The following is a 20,159-nucleotide window of genomic DNA, read 5'->3' as shown; positions in this document are numbered from 1 at the left end:
TGGGCAGATAAATTGAGTAGCACCTACGCCACCTCAATCGACCTCTCGGCGGCCTCCGACACAGTCGATCGAGGTAGACTATGGAAAGAACTGGCAAATCGGGGGCTGCCTGCAGGTTTACTGAAATTGATCATTGGTTTGCATGAGGGGTCAGGAATTAGGGTGCTTCTTAATAAGGATGGTGACCTGTCACGTAACAATACCAAATCAGGCCTCAGACCGGGATGCGTTCTGGCTCCCTTGCTTTTGAACTTATATGTATCCGAGGTAGGTGAATGTTTAAGACACCGCGTTTTTATATCTCCTAACGGGGAACCTTGAAACTCCTGAATTGCTCATGCTGATGATTTTTTCTCTTTTGATAGAACCAGGATATAGGCCTTCAGTATCTTTTATTGGCTTTTAATGAATATTTGAAACTGAATGGTCTTGTGATTAATCCAGGGAAAACAAAAATATTAGAATTCTCAAGGAGAAAAAAGTGCTCGCCGAGGTGGGTTTTGGAAAATGCAATTTTGACTTGTGCGTGAAGTATAATCTATTTGGGTTTTCATATATTGGCCAACCAGGGATTCGAGACTATGCGTCCAGTCCTAAAACAGAAAACATCTGCCCTAACTAACCAATTACTAAAACTTGATAGAAAATTCATTTGTTTTCTATGAAACCAGCTATAGATTTCTATGAAGCCAAAATAATGCCAAAAATTGCGTATGTGCTAGAGCTGTGGAATAACGTATCTTTTAGTTTGTTAGACAAAATGGAGGCCACAATTTGGAGGCAAACCCTGAAAGTGCCTAACGCTGTTCTGCTAGCAGCAATTCGCTACAAACTGGGCCTATTATCAATCAAGGTTCGTGTCCAGTGGAGATTACTGGCTCTCCTCTATAGATTAATTACCGCTCCTAAGGGACTACTGTATTACGATCTGAATATGGAAACGCATCTGTACAAGGAAAGTGTATTTGCTTAACTGTAAGGTTGGGGGTTTACTGTGACAATGTGCTGAAAGAGATCATGCAAGACATAGGGCCTCATTCCGTGTTTCTCGGTTCAGAAATAAGGGTGCCCGTAGCAATTTACCAGCTTACAACTCTGCCTGTCAGGCCCGTTGCGCCTGGCAGGTCTGACCTGCCGGGCGCATCGACCTGGGTAGGCAGAGTTGTCACGGAAGCACTGGCACCGTAAGCAACGCTGCTGGTGCTTCCGTGTCCCCATTCCCGGGGAGTCCTTTTGGACTCCCCGGGAATGGCGACTTAAAAAATCTGGCACCTGACTTCCCGCTCCACCTGGACTTGTAATGACCCGGTGGCACAAGGAAGTAAGGCGCTGGATTCAGTGTTACAGGGTTGGCAGCGACCTCAGAATGAGGCCCAACTACTTTTGCGATTAAGGTGGAATTTGTTGTCAACCCATGAGGTTCAGTTAAGAAGGAGATTGATTGGAATTGGAGAAGCCAGTTGTAAACACTATTGTAACAACAAAAACTTTGTTTTTAGAGTGCCCCGCATTGTCATTGCAAAGAATTACATATTTTAGGAAAATCTTTTTATTAATTCAGGTGGCCGATATTGAGAATCTATGGAAAAACTGCCTGTGCCCAAAGTAGGCTGGGGTGGGAATTGCAGTGGCTGGATTTGTTAATTCACTTAAATTGGTGCATTTAAAGAATGTTAGGACAGTGACCGCACATTCATTTTTTTTAGGATGGTGATCCAGGTGTTTTATTTTCTAAAAAAGAAAAGATTAGTGGATTAATAACTTGGGTACATTATTGTGTTGTTGGTTTTAACTTTGTTCGATTGTGTCATGTATGCTTTTTAAGTGTATTTAATGTGGGTATAGTTTTTTTTATATAAATACCTGTTTTCTTCCTATATTTTCAATATTTACTGTATGTATGAATTACTGATGTTATTTAATCTGATGATGAACTATTCTTAATCTGATGAATTGTAAAAGTTTTTTTTAACCATATACAATAAAAAATAAAAAATTTTTAAAAAGTATACATTTGTAACCCAGATGTATTTGCACCATGTAGTTCATGTAGGTTAAAAATAGTTATATTATACCTCTTTCCTATGACAACCCTCTTCCGGTACCACTGATCCACACATATCTGTGGGCTTTTGTTGCTGGAATCAGGAGCAGAATCTTCTGTGTCCATTGTTACCTATTTATTTTTGGGAGTATATGTACTCCCTGTTTTTGTTTATGTTGGGAGGATTTGCTGTTTGAGGTACTAAAGGTAGCTGGTGTGCTGCTTATCTGTAGGGCAGGGTCCAAAGATTCTTAGGGGTTCATTATGAGTGTGCCGGTCTGGTACAAATGTGGGAAAAAATTATGGTAATACCGGCTCTGGCATTTTTACTGGACTGGCACACTCTAAGTTTGCAGATAGGGGCTCTGATCCACTGGCAGGCCTGAGCTGTCAGTAGTTCAGGCCCCTACCGGCAAATAATTGACACAATCACTGGCACCGATACTACCAGTGCCGGTGATTGCGGCAACCCCATTGCCTATCGGATTCCATGGAATGGGAACTTATCGCTGTCACCGGCACCCGTAATATCCCAGTAATACCTGGATATCAGGCACCAGTAACGGTAAGGCGGGTTACCAGCAAACCCGTAATGAGCCCCTTAGTCTATGAATTGGATTTGAGAGATCCCAGGATCCATTGAGCCATTGGCCACATCCCGGAAGCAATACAAGCGGATCCAGCAGATGGGCTGCTACTTTATTTTTATTACTTCTGGAACGTTTTTATTATTCACTATTTTGTATTAATTTATTCACCACAAATAAGGACCCCAGCAGTTGACAATTGATAACATCTTAAATAGTTAAATGGCGTGCAGTGCGCAGTTTCATTCAAGGATCCATGTCGACCTGTAAAGATAGATTGCCTCAGCATTATCACAGTGACCCAGGTTCTGTTGAGTACAAAGCTGCTGCTATTGGTGCCGCTGCTCCTAGAGGTACTAGTAACACTGACACTACTACTAGTAGTAACACAGATACTACTACTAGTAGTAGAGCAGGATCAGGTATATTCATGCAGATGTGGGACCGATGATTGGCAAAACACAGAGAGCTCTAAGAAGGCGTGCCCGTGGGATTTCTCACCAAAGTGTTTCATGTGGCCAACAGTTCCTTACCATGGAATGTAGAGTGAAGGTGGATACAATACGTTGTTTGAAGTTAGTAAGGGATACTCGTTCGGTGTGGTACACACCAAGACTGATCACGTGACACAGCAGAAGGGAGCTGACTGGCTTTCACTGGTAGCAGGCAATTTGCTTTCTCTGCTATCTAGTCAGTTGCTTGCACTGGAGGCAGGTAATGGATACCCCTGGTTGCTGGGCATGTTGTTTCACTGGTAGTTGAGCCCCTGCTTGCGTGGAGGATCAGGGAATATGCTTGTGCTGTCACCAGATCACGTGATTTCGCTTGTTCAGGCCACATGCTTGCGCATGCATCATGGATTGTGCTTGCACTGAGATCAGGGAATGCGCGTTCACTGGATGTTGGGCATGATAGTTCACTGGTAGTTGGATATGTACCAGCAGTGGGGGCAGGGAATAAGCCTGCATTTGGAGTGCGGAATGTGCTTGGAGTGGGATCAGGGAATTACCTTTCACTGGTAGGGCATATGCTTGCACTGGCATCAGGTACTGTGCTTGCACTGGTAACTGGATATGTGCTGTCACTAGTAGCTGAGCGAGCATTATCACTGGTAATGCAGCATTTGTTTGCATTAGGACTCAATACTGTGCTTGCCAAGGGAGTAGGGAATGTGCTTGAACCAGTAGCTGAGCGAGCATTACCACTGGTAATGGAGCATGTGTTTGCACTAGGAACCAATAGTGTGCTTGCCAAGGGAGTAGGGAATGTGCTTGAACTAGTAGCTGGACATGCGCTATTACCTGAACGAGGTTAGGGCAATGTGCTTGCTGCTGAACGGGATCATAATATGCTTTTAGCCCATGCGTTCTGTCGTTCTTGACGGTCTTTTCCGTTCTCCTCAGGTGGTGAAGTATCAAGCCGGGTACGTGGTCTGCGCCATCCTTGCTGGCATCTACCTTGTTGCGATGGTGCTGACTGGGCTGATCTTCTTCGTCTGCCGCTGGCATGGGAAGTGTGGTGGACAAGTCGACCGTTTCAACAAGAACCTGATCTACAAGCGCAACACTTTCATGGCGGCACTTCTGCTGACAACGATTCTTATGCTGTAAGTAAGCAAAGGCAAGGACGAGTAAGTGAGTAAGGAGGCTGGAATGGGTGGAAACTGGAATGATTCGATACAGGGACTTCAAGGTGAGGGCAACCAAGACTGGAAGACAAGAGAACAGACGTGTAACCTAGAAGGCCAGTTAGGTGACACAGTAATGAAAGGATTCTGGAATTAGAGTAGAAGAAGGACCAACCAAATCCCACCTTTGCATTTTCAGAAACTATAAGAAGAGCAGCATTGAGGAAATCTCGAGCAAGAGCAGATGAACTGAGTTATCGTCACCCGGAGTTTCAGTTCCTTCACCTGAATTCCACAAGACCCTGCCAGCCATGAGGAGGGCACATTCTACGCAGCATCCTTACACACGAGAGGCTGCTGAATTCCTAGCACTGCCCTTAAGATCACTGACCTGAAGCCACTTCGAGGGCACATCCACGTTGTATTTACTACTGAAATACCACCAAACTTGTAATGAGGCCGTTTCCTATTCTCCAGATCCACCTTGTAACACATTCGAGTAAACCCCTTTCTTCTACCTCATGAATTCTATGGTCCACCGAACAGGACTGCCAGGCACCCATGATACACAAAACATGTATTCCTTCTTTCCCACTGTCTTATCTTTACCCTGTTACATTTCCTTCTGCAGACTGGCGTCTGGATAGCCCGGGTGTGGACAGAATACACTGAATCTGTGCCTAGATGCTCTTAGGCTCATTACAAGTATGCTGGTCTGGTACCGTAGTTTCCGGACGGCATACTACAGGTCTGCCTGCCGGAGCTGCCGTGCGCGGCAGGTCTGACCCTGTGGGGCACAGCGGCCACAGTAGGCAGACCGTCATGGAAGCACCGGCACCGTTAGCAACAGTGCCAGTGCTTCCGTGGTCCCCACTCCGATAGAGTCCTGTGGGACTCTATGCAAATGGGGACTTAAAATTTACCGGCGCCTGACTTTCAGGGCCGCCAGGGTTTTAATCCTCTGGTGGCACCGGGAAGTCAGGCGCCGGTAAATATATCACGGGTCCAGCGGCAACCTGCTGGTATCACCGGCACCGTTACCGCTAGACTCGTAATGAGCCCCTTAGATTGTTGTAATGGTGATTTGGCACCATATCAAAAACAATTCATGGGAAATAACTCACACCATCATTGTTTTCTTTCTTCTTTACAACCAGAAGTCTGCCAGGGTTGTCGCCAGGGTTGTCTGCCAGGGTTGTCGCCAGGGTTGTCGCCAGGGTTGTCGCCAGGGTTGTCTGCCAGGGTTGTCTGCCAGGGTTGTCGCCAGGGTTGTCTGCCAGGGTTGTCGCCAGGGTTGTCTGCCAGGGTTGTCGCCAGGGTTGTCTGCCAGGGTTGTCGCCAGGGTTGTCTGCCAGGGTTGTCGCCAGGGTTGTCGCCAGGGTTGTCGCCAGGGTTGTCTGCCAGGGTTGTCGCCAGGGTTGTCTGGTGCATTCGACTTTATTCTCTGATTCTAGCACTTTGTCCACGGTTGCACCTATCTGTTACGCATCGCCTACCCTAGTAATGTTCAATCTCTAGTCTTTCCAGACTTTCCAAGACTATACACAATTTCTTTTTCTTATCTCTCATCTTACACACATTCATGGAAGGGAGTGTTATGTCTTGACACTGCTTTGCCCGTGGTGTCCCCCAGCGTTCAATCCTTGGCACCCCTTCTTTTCTGTTCACACATTTTCTTTGGTTTCTGCTATTGAGTCTCATGTTTTTGGTCTCATGTTTACACCGATGATTCATAAGTATCCCTCTTAACTCTTGAAGCACAGCAAACCTCTTTAAAGATGAAAGATTGTGGTGAAATGAGGTCACCCAGAAAGTTTTAGGTCACATGAATAGTTCAAAATGATCCTATATTTTCACTCCTGTACTTTCCTCTTTGATAGTCTAACCTTTGCGGCCAATTTGATTAAGCTAGTAGATTCTCTTATTTCTAACTTATCTAACCTTTCTGGTTCCCTTTCCTCTCCTCCCATTATTTCATTATACTATTTCAATCTATGTTGACTCAAGTCTAGATTGCCGAAATGGCTAATAGAAATCATAAGTGTCTCTCTGCTTTCCAGAGCCTTTGCTTCTCACCTTGAACCCCATGGCTTTGGCAATTGATGTCTAGAGGAACGCTCATTATTTTGGCTTATATCCCTCTAGTGCAGAAGTGTAGGTTTCCAGTCCTGCATCTCCCACCTCTCTACTGACCCCATCATGTGCCTTATTCTGCAGCCAGCCCTTTTCCTGTTGCCATTGCTTAGGGTGTAAATGCTATTTCTGGTCATTGGCTCCTTTCTGTATGCAAACTCCCTTTGTATACTCCCTTTGCTGCCCAGACCTTTTTCATAATTAAACAAGTATTCCTTTCTGCCCTTCATCTCAGTAGTATGTGCTCCTTAACTTTATGTTTTGTGATGCCTACAGCTCGATTGGTTTGCACTGGCAGTCACCAGAATAATCTTTTACCGCTAGTTTATGAAAAGGACAATTTGTAACGAAGCCCCATATACCCAGTTACCTGTGAACCCTCCTTCTAACAATTACAGTTCAGTTGCTATTTGTCTGTTAAATATATGCATTGGTTCAGCCAAATTCACTAATTTGAGTACGAGATTTGTAAAGTGTGCTACACCTTTGGTACAAACTCTCTTTAAACATAGTTAAGGATGTTTGCTGCACTAGTGTAAAACTACATCTTCCTGGTCCTCTATCCCCGGATTACTGCGGGGCACTAGCTCCCACCCCGGTGACACCCCTGCCATCAGCCTGGTCTTGATGCTCCTTATCCGCTGGCTACTATGGGGCACACGCTTCCACGAAAGTGGCACACCTGCCAACCGGCTGGTCTTGAGGTTCCTCTCACCCTGGGCTACTATGAGGTGCTTGTTCCCTCGCTAGTGGCACCCCTGCCAAAGGTCTGGACTGAGGTTCCCCCATCCCCTTGCTGCTGCAGGGCATTAGCTACCTCGCTAGCTACACTGCTGCCAACCGGCTGGTTTTGAGGTTCCTCTCACCCTGGGCTACTCGCTAGTGGCACCCCTGCCAAAGGTCTGGACTGAGGTGCCCCCATCCCCTTGCTGCTGCAGGGAATTAGCTACCTCGCTAGCTACACTGCTGCCAACCGGCTGGTCTTGAGGTTCCCCCATCCCCTTGCTGCCGCGGGGCATTAGCTACCTCGCTAGCTACACTGCTGCCAACCGGCTGGTCTTGAGGTTCCCCCATCCCCTTGCTGCTGCAGGGCATTAGCTACCTCGCTAGCTACACTGCTGCCAACCGGCTGGTTTTGAGGTTCCTCTCACCCTGGGCTACTCGCTAGTGGCACCCCTGCCAAAGGTCTGGACTGAGGTTCCCCCATCCCCTTGCTGCTGCAGGGAATTAGCTACCTCGCTAGCTACACTGCTGCCAACCGGCTGGTCTTGAGGTTCCCCCATCCCCTTGCTGCCGCGGGGCATTAGCTACCTCGCCAGTGACACCCATGCCAACCGGCTGGTCTTGAGGTTCCCCCATCCCCTTGCTGCCGCGGGGCATTAGCTACCTCGCTAGCTACACTGCTGCCAACCGGCTGGTCTTGAGGTTCCCCCATCCCCTTGCTGCCGCGGGGCATTAGCTACCTCGCTAGCTACACTGCTGCCAACCGGCTGGTCTTGAGGTTCCCCCATCCCCTTGCTGCCGCGGGGCATTAGCTACCTCGCCAGTGACACCCATGCCAACGGCCTAGTCTTGATGTTCCTCCGCCCCCTTTCTAGTACGCTGGAAATGCTCCATTATTAAAGGCACCCCTGCCTTGAACCAGCCTTATGGATCCCTCAAATCCGTTTTCATCTAATTTATTATTTTCTTTTAGTAGATTTTCAGTCAGGGCTCCTGTCATCCAGGAGATTCAAATGGCAAAGGCTTGGTATCTGCTAATCCTGAAGGGTTATTGAAATGGGATCTTCCCTCTGGGTGGCTTGGGGCCTCTCCTCATTTTCTACAGCCCAGTACATTTTTGTGCCTGCTTTTAAAATTGATTTTCATCTTTTTATTGAAGGTTAAGCATCAAACAAAGGAAGCAAGCCAAAGGGCATAAAACTGTCAGCACCAACATAAGATTTCTTATCACACGTGCGTAATACTTGCCAATGACACATACCCATTGTGCAGTCATAAAATCGATCCAACCCTCTCCGAACCCCAATAACTCCCTAGAGAACAGTCCTCCCCATGCCCAGTGAAGGAACCCACCCTTTCCCCCCGAACAACCACACGTGCTCCCAACCAGTCTTCTTTGAGTAACTTAAATGTCGACAAATACAGGTACATATTACGAATCCGAGTGATTTGCCCGTGGCTGAAATTACCGCGGGCAAATCGTTCGCATGAGAAAGGTGCGAACTACCAAAAGTTTGCACCTTTCTCATGAGAACACACATACAAACTCACACCCACACACACAACACACCCATAGCACTCTCCCCACCACACCCCCAACATAAACAAACCACACTTTCCTTGTCTTCACGCTGGTTCCCTGCAGCGCCCGTTCCCTTTCACTTCTGTGATCAGGAACTGGCGCTGCAGGGTCCTTTTCTTCTCTCTTTTTTTTTTTTAAACGGAAGGCTGCAGGGGTGTCTCCCGCTGCCCCCGCTCACTATACTTATTTTTTTTTAACAGAAGTATAGTGAGCGGGGCGATGCGGGGGATACGACCACAGCCCGCGTTTCTTTTTTTTTTTTTTTTTTATTAAACAGAAGGCTGCGAGGGTGTCTCCTGCAGTCCCCGCTCACTATACCATGAAGTATAGTGAGCGGGGCGCTGCGGAGGACACCCACGCAGCCCCTGTTTCCTTTTTTTTTTTAAATGGAAGGCTGCAAGGGTGTCCCCTGCAGTCCCCGCTCACTATACCATGAAGTATACTGAGCAGGGTGATGCGGGAGACACCCCCGCAGCCTCCGTTTTTTTTTTTTAATGCTACCACCAAAGGTTCAAACTTTTGGTGTTTGAACCTTTGGTGGTAGCATTTTTAGATCAAAAGGTTCATACGAACCTTTTGATGCGGGAAAATCGTCCTAAACCACATATTACAGTCCTCAGGCTTCCGGTATCATCCGCTCTCACTCGAATTGACCCTTGTCTCGGCATAAGAGCGTTTGGCATGCTATGCCGCGTATCGTGTGGGGGTTTCCACGTGAGATCACAGTCTGTATCCTGCCCCCTATCACATTCGCCATTAGTCGAGGCCTGTGTCGTTTGAGCATGGGTATATCTACAACACGGTATACATTAATTCCCTGAATCTATCTGCAAGTCTTGTTCCCGCTTTTAAGCACTATATTCTCCCTGGTCCTTTTGCTTTCCCGCCTTTATTCCACCAAACGATCATTGATGATGTACCCATTCCTCTTCTCTCCACAGGGCGGGGGTTGCTTGTGCATTTGCTACTAACGAAATGACGACCAAGGAGATGGACCCCAGCGTCCGTGCCATCCCATCCTCACTGCAAGGCTTCCGGCAGCTTCCACCCAAAATCACCCAGGTGAGTCCATCTGTTGTCACTTGTAAGTCTATCGGCACAGCAGGAACCCCCATGGACCATGACAGGAATGTTTACGTGCCCCTTCCATTGGGAGTCATCATGTTGTAGAGATCTGGCGTATCCATCCTCATATCTATCATTTGAGAATTTGCTGTTGGACCTTGACCAGGTCAATATCCACCTATCTTCCAGGGCAATACATTTACCAAGCCTTGTCTACCAAGTGTTGGGCATGCAATTCTCCATACCATACCCTCTTCACTGCCATGTCTAAGGAGTTCCCTTTCACAGATTCGCCATTTATCACACTTCAAGAGAAAGCATCTCCTCACCTGAGGGATTGTAAGGAAAAGTGCAGAGGCCATCATCATGCACTATTTCTATAATGGTGACCACCACAGCCACAACAGTTATAACAAGTCATACAGTAATGGAATGAAAAACACAGCAACTATCTTGCAACCCCAGCACTCTCTCTTCATGTTGCACCTTCTTCCAAATCCTTCAGGTGCAGCCGATGCTGAAGGGGAATAGGGCTTGGGTGTTGTCGCTAGACAAGCTGCATGACAGGCCAACAGAAAGGAGATGGACGAATAGGTGCTCCTGTCCACATACGCAAAATAGACCAGACCAAGGTTTGCATGCCCCTGGTGAGGGTACAACATGCCACTTTCTAGACATCCCTCAGCACTGCTCGACCACTAATATAACACAGCACAGCATAGAATAACAACATTACTTGAATCATCAGTTTATTAATTGGTGTTAACGGAATTATAATCCAAACTTTTCAATGACCTTTGTTTTATTTTCATTATTGCATTAGTATTTTTTCAAGTCAGGCAACGTGTGTTTCACTCATGAGTTACTTTTCCCAAGTCTTCAATTATTAATTTATTTATTGGACATGTGTATGGCGCCTATACACCGGTGTTTCCAGGCGCCACAAGACAAGATGGGGGGAGGAGGGGACATTGGAATCAAAAAGTAAAACACAAATGGTTATAATGGCCTTGCAACAATCCTACCGTGCAAGTGCATGAAAAGGTGGTAAACGCAAGGGGGGGGGGTGAGGGAGAAGTGTAGGAGTGGGGTGCTCCCAGAGTTGGGGTGCCAGGCAAGTGCTGGGTGGGCCAAGGTGGCAAGTGCCAGTGGAGAGGGGCAAAGGGGAGGAAGAGTGCAGTGGACAAGGAGGACCATTTGGGCTAGTCCGGGAAAGGGGACCCGAGGGCAAGAGCTGAGAAGGGATGCTGGAGGGACTGGTAGGGGGTGGTCTGGCCACTGTATGATTCTGGAGAGACCAGGCCCCAATCACAGTGGCAGATGGAGAGTTAGCGAGGGAAGGGGTGAGGGATGGAAGAGGAGAAAAGGAAAGTCTTGAGAAGTTTCTGTATCCTAAGAAGATCTGGCTCAAGTCTGAGGGGGGCAGGGAGGCCGTTCCAGAGGGAGGAGCCAGCCGAGGAAAGGATCTACCTCCCACTCCCTGCTTGGAGAATCGTTTCATCTGCAGGGCGTTGGAATCAGAAGACTGAAGGTCTCTGTCCGGGCGGTATTTAGGGAGACCTTGACTGGGTAATACTTGTTCTGTTGTCATTTTCGTACGATTGCATAGCGTGATTGAAAATTCTTCAAATTGCTTGCTTTTGAAACTCTGTTTAGTGTAACATGCAGCACGACTGATTTATGTGCGTTTTCAAAGCAATACATTTTGATAAAATACCTTGGCGAGAGATAAAACACTCTCCTTACTTCTATTAGATAAGGGAGCAAACTGCTCTGTGTCTGACTACAGTACCCAGTTCTCCCTTGGGCGCACAAAGAGAAACGTCAGGTGCTTCAGCGCCGGCTCTTCATAGGCAAGCCAGTCTTTGCCGGTCCGTGACGAACGCGCTGCTTGCTGCCGCCAAAGTCTTGGGCAGCATTGGTGTCAGGATGGGATTTATTTTCACTACCTATTTCGGCCCACTTATTGGAGTTTTCTAGATTTGGTTGTTGAAATTGCTCCCTACTGCCTACACTCATTACTTCTGATTCGACCTCCACGGTTGTTTCATGGTCCTTGATTACCTTCCTTTGCAGCCTTGCTTGTTTCTCTTTTAACATGGGTATCCCTGCGACCCTTGTACTGCTTCTCGCAGCACAAAAACTGCGTCGCAAAGAAATGATTCAGGATTATGTCTCTAGTCTTGATACTAGTGTTAGTCCAATATTGCCCCCCCCATACAGAAACAAGCCTAGATCAAGAACCTGGGAATAGCACTTCTTATACCCAGTCATACAGGGATAGTGTAATTATGATTGCGTCCAGTGATCTAACTAAATTATATAATTTACCCCTTCCTGGAAAAGTAGAAAGTACCCAGCAGTTGCCAACTTCACAAAATGCCCTACTTACTAACCTGGGTATTGATGTGTCAAATACCACAACTCCAGAAGAGCTAGTAGTTAACTTCCACGCTAACATTGTCGTGCCACCTATTGTTACCCAGCCAAATATTGCAACACTACCAGCAATTTCATCCGTCATCCCATCAGATAACGTTAATCCCATCTCTTCTTGTGATCCTTTAACACCTATTAGAGTGGCACTTTTAGACACTTGCTCCCTCAGTATGCATGCTATGAACATACACAAACTTATCGAGGCAGAAAAACCTGGATATGATGTGTATCACAGAAAGTTGGCTCAAAGACTCTTGGGGCCCCAAAATAAGTTTGGCAACTTCCCCCAGCGATAACCTTTTTAGTAAAAACAGGGTACATGGAATGGGAGATGGTGTAGTATTTATTGTTAAATCTAACCTGATTTTCTTTGAAACACATATCGAATGCGCAGGCTGTGAGATTTTACAATTAAATTTTACATTTAATACCAATTGTTGTTCAAGTTTCATATTGATCTGCCAGCCCCCTAACAATATGCCATGGTTTAATCTTTTAGTCCCATTAAACAAACCTAAATGCTCCATTATTCTGCTTGGCGATTTCAATCGCTGGTTAGACAACCCGATTGACAAGGAAGTGCTGGACTTGAAAAAACATCTCAACAATCTGTGTTTTTCTGGTCACAACACTGAACCTACTCATTTGGGAGGTAATATTCCCGATTGGGTTACCTCATGTAATAGCTCCCTGAGGATTACAAATATTAAGTCCTATATTTGGTCGGACACTCAATCGCAGATTGTTCTATTCTTCTTCTAGCAAACCTAGGAAAGTTCACAGGTCTCCCAGGAGAATAATTAATCAGAACCTAAATGAAATGAAATCAGAGGACTCGAAGTCGTGTCTAGACCTCATTATGTCTGGTACATCTGACCTAGACACCCCAGAGAGGTTACTTAGTGTTTATAAGGTTCAGCGAAATGGCCTCTTGGAGAAAGTAGCTCCTTTGAAATCCAAGATTGTCAGGAATAAAGGGAGTCATCAGGAGTGGTTTGACACCGCCCTCAACTATCTGAAAAAGAAAAAAAGACAGATGTGGGAGAAAAACAAAACTGAGGAGCTATTGTGGAAATCCTTGCAAACTGCCTATAAGAAACATATTTATGAGGCTAAGAGAAGCTTCTATAACAATCAGATTGAAATGGCAGGTAATCAGACATGAAAACTATTTGAGATCTATAGACAACTGGAGAAACCATCATCCCAGTCTCAATCTTTTGTTCCTGCTAGTGAGGACTGCTGTAAGGTACAAAACGCCTTTTCAAATAAAATAAAGACCGCCGACACCAAGATAATAAGTAGCTTGGACAATGAAACTCTACCTGTGAGACAGGTACAGGAAAAGAGGGAGGCCTGGTTTCCTCTTCAAACAGATAATGGAGGGTGAGATGAAGAATTTTTTAAAGAGAATGCATTGCACTTCCTGTCCCGGCGATGTTATCCCTCTAAATTTGGACCGAGTAATCCCAATATATTTGCTCCTTTCCTGGCTCGATTTGCTAATGCATCATTTAGTCATGGTACTGTACCAGACTCTAGTAAGCAGGTTGTAGTTACACCATTAGAGGAAAAAGAAGCCTAAACCCAAGGGATACTGACAGCTAGCGACTCATTACGAACAACTTCTTCCTCTTAAAGATTGTGGACAAAGTGTTGACTTTCCAGATCCAATTACATCTGGAAAGTTCTGGCATTTTTCATCCTAAACAATCTGGCTTCAAGCAAATCATGGGATGTAGAGTGCCTGCTGGACCTCCAGCCTCATATGCTAGACATTTTAGAGGAAAGTGGGTCAAGGCTGCTGATACTTTTGGATTTATCAGCCACCTTCGACCTGCTGGATCATAATCGGCCTGTTGGATGCGTTAGGTACTATTGGAAAATGTTCACTACAGGCTATTGGCTGGATTAGATTCTTCCTGAGCAATAAGCTTGCCTGGGTGTGCTGGGGTGACGCTAGCTCAGATGCTGAGCCAATTTGCTGTGGTGTACCACAGGGAGCCTGTTTGTCTCCGACATTGTTTAATCTGTATATTAAACCTCTTTGCGACCTTCTAACTAACATGGCAATTCACTTCTCTAATTATGCAGACGACACCCAGCTTTTGATGGTGTGAACGGAAGGTATAGTTCGTATGACATCTACGGCATGGTAAAAAACTGGATGTCGAACAACTCAATGGTTTTAAATGGCACACAGACCGAATTGATGATTTTCGACTCTTCGTAGAACTAAGCATAGTTCGGAATACAACTTTCTGAATATTGAGGGGTATCCTATCAAGATCATGGAGAAGGTTAGGATGCCTGGGGCCCACTTAGAGGCTTTTGTCGGATCTGAGGCACAGGTTGATGGGGTGTCTTGCAACGCTCAATACCATCTGAGGGTGTCAAACCATTCATGTTGCCTTAGAATCGAGAGACTTTGGTCAGGGCAGTCATCATGCTGCGCATTGACTATTGCAATGCTCTTTTAATTGGAGCCAATAAGAGCTGCCTTTAGAACAAGGCAGTGAAAATTATCTGTGACATTCCAAAGAGGAAACATATAACTTGTCCTAGGAAGAAGCTGCACTGGCTACCCGTGCCAGCTAGAATTATATTTAAGACTCTCTCATTGGCACACAGGTGATGTGGAGGCCCCAATCTACCTTAAAGAAAGAACACAACTGTATGCCCCTTCTATGTGCCTTTGTTCTAATTCAAAAGGACAGATAGATGCCCGAAAATGTTTAAAAGCAAGAGGATATGGACATTCTTTTCTTGTTCTGGCAGCACAGGTTTGGAACACGCTTCGTATAGAGCTGCGTCTGGAAAAGCTGGATGTAAAAAGGTCCCAGGCCCCAGACAGACTTGTGGATGATGCAAATGGTATTGAATTTGATCCTTGTAGTTACTGGGAGCCAGTGGAGAGATTTTAGGGCTGGAGAGATGTGGTCCCTGGGCTTTAGGCCAAGGATAAGTCTTGCATTTCTATTCTGGATTAGTTGAAGGGGCGAAGGGAGGAAAGAGGCAGGTTGACGAAGAGGCTGTTTTAATAGTCGAGCCTAGAGAGAACCAGGGCTCAGGAGACGTTGAGCTTCTGGGGAAAGGTGAGGAAAGGTAGAATGCCCCTGAGGAGATGCAATTGGAAATTGGACTTCTTGGCACAGCCCATGATGTGAGGATAGAAAGAGAGAGGAGTCAAAGATGATGCCATGTCTTTTTTGCCTCACAAGTGGGTGAGGGGAGTGGATCCAGGGAGACTTTCCAGAGAGAGTGGGGAACAAGGAGCAGGCATCCGATTGGGAAGGATGTCTGTCTTACTGGCACTTAGGCAGAGAACATTGGCGGAGCACCACGCCTAAATAGCAGTCAGGCAGTCAGGTATGAGGGAGGAGAAGGTAGGGCAAGGCAGCTTGAAAGAGGGCTCTGTGTTGTCTCCGTAACACTGGAAATGAGGGGAGAAAGTGGAGATCGGGTGGGCCAGAGGGGCCAGGTAGATGTTGAAGAGCCATGGCATTAGGATAGAACCCTGAGGGACTCCACAGGTAGAGAGTGGGGTGGAGGAGAGAAAATGACCCATTTGCACTTGGGAAGGTCTGTTTGAGAGGTAAGATGTCACCCATGCCAGTGCCCTGTCCGTGATGCCTAGGGTATCATGGAGTCGGTTTATGAGGATGGAGTGGTAGACTGTGTCAAAAGCCGAATAAAAATCGAGGAGGATCAGGACAGAGGGAGTATTAGAATCCAGGTTAGAGAGTATGTCTTCACAGGTGTTCAGAAGAGCAGTTTCCGTGCCTCTGGCTGCCCTGAAATGGGACTGGTGGTCATGGAGGCAGCAGGCCATTTTGTTGTGGAGGGTCAGATGGGCAATGACCAGCTACTCCACGAGTTTGCCCAAAAAAGGGGTGATAGTTGGGTCAGAATAAGTGTCAGCAGACGGCTTTTTTAGGAGAGAGTGCAAAATAGAGTGCTTAAGGGGTTGAGGGAAGGAGCCAGGGGAGAATGAGTGGTTGCAATGAATGAGGGCAGCCAAGGCTGGAGCGAGAGAGGCAAAATTGTCCTTGATGGTTCTGGAGGAGCAGGGGAGCACCTGTTTAGAGGAGACTTTCACAGAATGGACCACTCTAATATATAATCTTATCTAAAAAATAAACATGATGCATAACCACTGATGGGTGTCTGCATAACCACTGATGGGTGTCTTCATTGGCCATCACATATACACATTGACAATTAACGATCATTGATAATGGGGCAATTTATGATTAAGGGCCAAAATAAAATCTACTGAAACACTTAAAGTAGTAATTAGTTTATTTCAAACTTTTACCATCTTACAACATCAAAAAAATGACCTTACATGTACATTACTTAAGAAATCAAAAGAAATCACATTATCAATGATAACCACAACAATTATTAAAACCATCCCCTTCGCACCAACTAACCTGCTTTCCCTCCCCCCTTTCATTTTCTACATCAAGTGTCAAAACTTCCTGTGACACGTTAATTTTTTTTAAAACCTCTTCCACAAATTTCATAAGGGAAAATATTAATTTAACATCTTCACCTCCTTAAGGTGTCCCACCATGTGTCTGCATCCAAACCTAATTTCTCACTCATATAATTATCCAAATAGGTTGTTCTCATAACTCTTAGAGTTGGGCAAAATAGAGTTAGATGTTATAGGTTTCCCTGATATTTATTACATAGCCAACATAGATCATCTGTTACATCCTCTGCATATCTAAGTAGTGTCTCCTTTGTATGCAGAGCGTTAAACTGGAATCTTAAAAATAAGACCCTGTAGAATGGACTGGGGAACCACCTTAAGTACTTTGGTGTGACATTCAGCGAGCCAGATGGCCTGCGTGGGAGTGTGTGCGTTTTTTAATTTTATCTCCTAATCTCTGTTTCTGTACAATCTTTGGCCCACAGATTAATCTTTACAACTTTCGGATTTCTGCAGAGGGGGGTGTCTGCCGATACCCCCACATTTATCAGGGTTCCACTACACCACTGTAGCTTTATATTCAGTGACCAGTCATGCATGCCCATCTCTTTCCTTTGGATCACTCTAAATTGAGGAGGGTAGTTGGCTAGAATTACTTTCCTAAAAACAGTGACAGTGTTCCACACCACCCTTACATATATAGACAGAAGCCCCAGTTCATGGCCCTCATTACAAGTCAGGCGTTAAGGGTTTAACGGCGCCGTCGGCGCCGTTAAACCCTTAACGCCTGATTAAGAGGTCCCGGGTTTTAACGCCTGCTTTTTGCAGGCGTTAAAACCCATGCCGCAAAGTGACCTTGGTGCTAGGTACGGTGCCGCAATTTGCGGCACCGTACTTAGCGCCTTTCCCCATTCCCATTATGCCCTATGGGGCAAAAATGGGAATGGGGAAGGGTGAATGGGGAATTACAGCCCCACTCACCTTGGAATGGGGCGGTAATTCCGCCATGCCGGAGTCCGGCATGGACCATGGTGCTAATAGCACCATGGTCCAGCGACAGACTTGTAATGAGGGCCCATGTCTTATTACTGCCATTGGAATGCTTGTAGGTAGACGTAAAACTCTCCTCCAAAACAAACCCTCGAGAGCTTCCCAAATTTCAGATGGGAGGCAGAGAGAGGCCTCGGCCCCATACACCAGAGTGGGCAAAACTTTCTAATTATCAAATTTTATGACCGGGAGGAGCGAAAACTTTCTATACTTCATTCCAAACAGAATCCCTTGAGCTGATAGATTTTTTGCTTTAATGGAAGCTATCAATGGCGGGTTGGAAGCACATGCATTCCCAAACAGGGCTAATATGGACATCTCCCGGCGACCAACCACCAGGTTTTTTCTTCAGCCACTGCAGATTTTCCAAGACCTCCAATTTGGAGGCATTGATTTTTAGCCAGTAACGATTTACATAGGTCTGCAATGTAATTATACAAGAGAGGGGGCGTTGCAGTAAATCAATCCCCAGTAAATATATTCATGATTAGCTGAATCAGTCATACATTTGAGTGTACTCTAATTCTTGGTTATGTTAGTCCAATGTGCGCTAGGAACTCAACCGCACGTCAAGCAGCCACTTTATAACTGACAACCAAAGAATATGGGCCTCATTACAAGTTGCGCGGGGAGGCTAAAACTAGCGGTAGTGCAGCGGTAACGAAGTTCAGCCCAACTATGGTTTTGGCAGTGGGGTGGAGGAAAAACCACCAGCGCAATACTGGAGGTAATTCCGCCACCTTACCATAAAAAAACAGCCATTTCAGCAGAATTACCGCTGCTGGAATTACCACCAACGGTAATTCTGACAAAATCCCCATATCTATATATGGGGACTAACTCCACCATAACCAGTGGTAATTCTGCCACACCAAGTGGTAGTAATGGTAAACCCGTTTGGTGGTATTTTGGCCGATTTACTGCCGAAATACCTCCAAGCTTGTAATGAGACCGAACGGCCTTAAATGCTATTCCATTTTCCAGAATGGGGTGAGGTGATATAGCCCCACTTCTTCTTATACAATGGAACACTTTGAAGCACACAACTACCTAATGCAGGCAATAATGGAAAAAACACAAGCAGACAGTTCTCAGTATGTTTGAGAACAAGGAGACCTACACATTTCTTAAAAGAAGCGCAAATGAAAACTCGCGTCCTCTGAGCTTCTTTCAATTGTATTTGTTTATGAGGCTCTGCCGCCTGGCCTTTACGTTGCACTAAGTGCAAATTTACATTGAAATAAGAGTGATCAACATGATACATGCAAAGAGAGAACGCAGCCACTCATTAAGCCTCATTACAAGTTTGCTGGTCCGGCAACAATGGTGCCGTTAAGCTACTGGCACCGTTGTTACTGGACAGGCAATCTATGAGTTCTGCAAGCGGGGGCCTTTCCACCTGCCAGGACTGACCTCGCAAGCGGACCGGCACCGGCGAGCAAACCTCGACTGATGCACCAGAAACATTCCTGAATGGTACCGGTGCATCCGGCCTCCCCATTCCCATTTGAGTCCAATGGGACTCAAATGGGAATGGGGAGTAATAATTACTGGTAGTATTTACCGGCACAGCAACCACCACCAGCATAATGACCCCCATTGACTTTGCTGCAAAATAAAGAAATAAGTGGTTAACATAGTACTTGCGCTTTGAAAAAACAGTCCCGCATAGAAGAATATTTTGATGGGGAAATAATTAGTGATTCCTGGTTCACACAAAATGGAAGAAAGATGTGCTTACGATGAAAGGCGTGATGGCCCCTATCTGCTTTCCATGGGTAATAACATTATCTACAGAACATAACAAGACTGCATGCTGACATAGCCCTTAACTCGACTCTTTCCTCCACAGACACATCAATATAGTCTACCAGTTGTGTGGTATGCTCTGAAACACCATAAAACATTCCTGTTCCCTGATGCTGTGGCTAGCTGGCAGGGATTCATGTGAAACTACTTGTAGGGATCATGGGGCATATAATAAAGAGAGGACTGTGTTTGGAAGCCCGGTGTAGTGAAGCCCATCATTCAGGAAGCCTTGGCAAACCTTCCTATAGAAAATACATATAATGTGAGTCTGATTACCCATCTTTCCATTGCCCAGCAGTTCGAATGAAAAAGTATTTACAAACTAAACAAATACAGTTTGATGTTGTGTCTCAAATACATCATAGAACCCAACACAGAAAAACTGATCAGAAAACTAAATGTATTGCATATCTCACTTGACTGAAAGGCACAATGTGCCATAACATAAACAATTGTCATAATTCTCAAAACTTTTAAAATTGTGTTCATTATACATGATACAAACATAATAAAGGGGTTTAAACGAAACAAAATGTAAACATTCATAACCACTTTGCTTGCAAAAAATCCCACAGTAAATTTGTATGGGTATCTCAGATAGTTGTCGACATGTTTGGGCCTTCTAATTTTTTCAGACACTATCCCTAGTGTCTTGCATT

General features: G+C 45.7%; 1 protein-coding gene across 3 annotated transcripts in view; it reads left to right on the top strand.

Moving 5' to 3' along the window:
* Positions 1-20,159, top strand: part of PROM2 (prominin 2) — a 531,075-nt gene that overhangs the window by 145,004 nt on the left and 365,912 nt on the right. For all 3 annotated transcript variants that reach the window (XM_069619114.1, XM_069619113.1, XM_069619112.1), the window contains exons 3-4: positions 4,035-4,237; positions 9,638-9,758. In XM_069619114.1, coding sequence (XP_069475215.1) covers positions 4,035-4,237; positions 9,638-9,758 — 324 coding nt within the window. The remainder of the gene's footprint in view (positions 1-4,034; positions 4,238-9,637; positions 9,759-20,159) is intronic.

Source organism: Ambystoma mexicanum, chromosome 10, assembly GCF_040938575.1.
Source record: "Ambystoma mexicanum isolate Mex_15411 chromosome 10, UKY_AmexF1_1, whole genome shotgun sequence".
Taxonomy (NCBI): domain Eukaryota; kingdom Metazoa; phylum Chordata; class Amphibia; order Caudata; family Ambystomatidae; genus Ambystoma; species Ambystoma mexicanum.
This window is presented reverse-complemented; position numbering and strand designations above follow the sequence as displayed.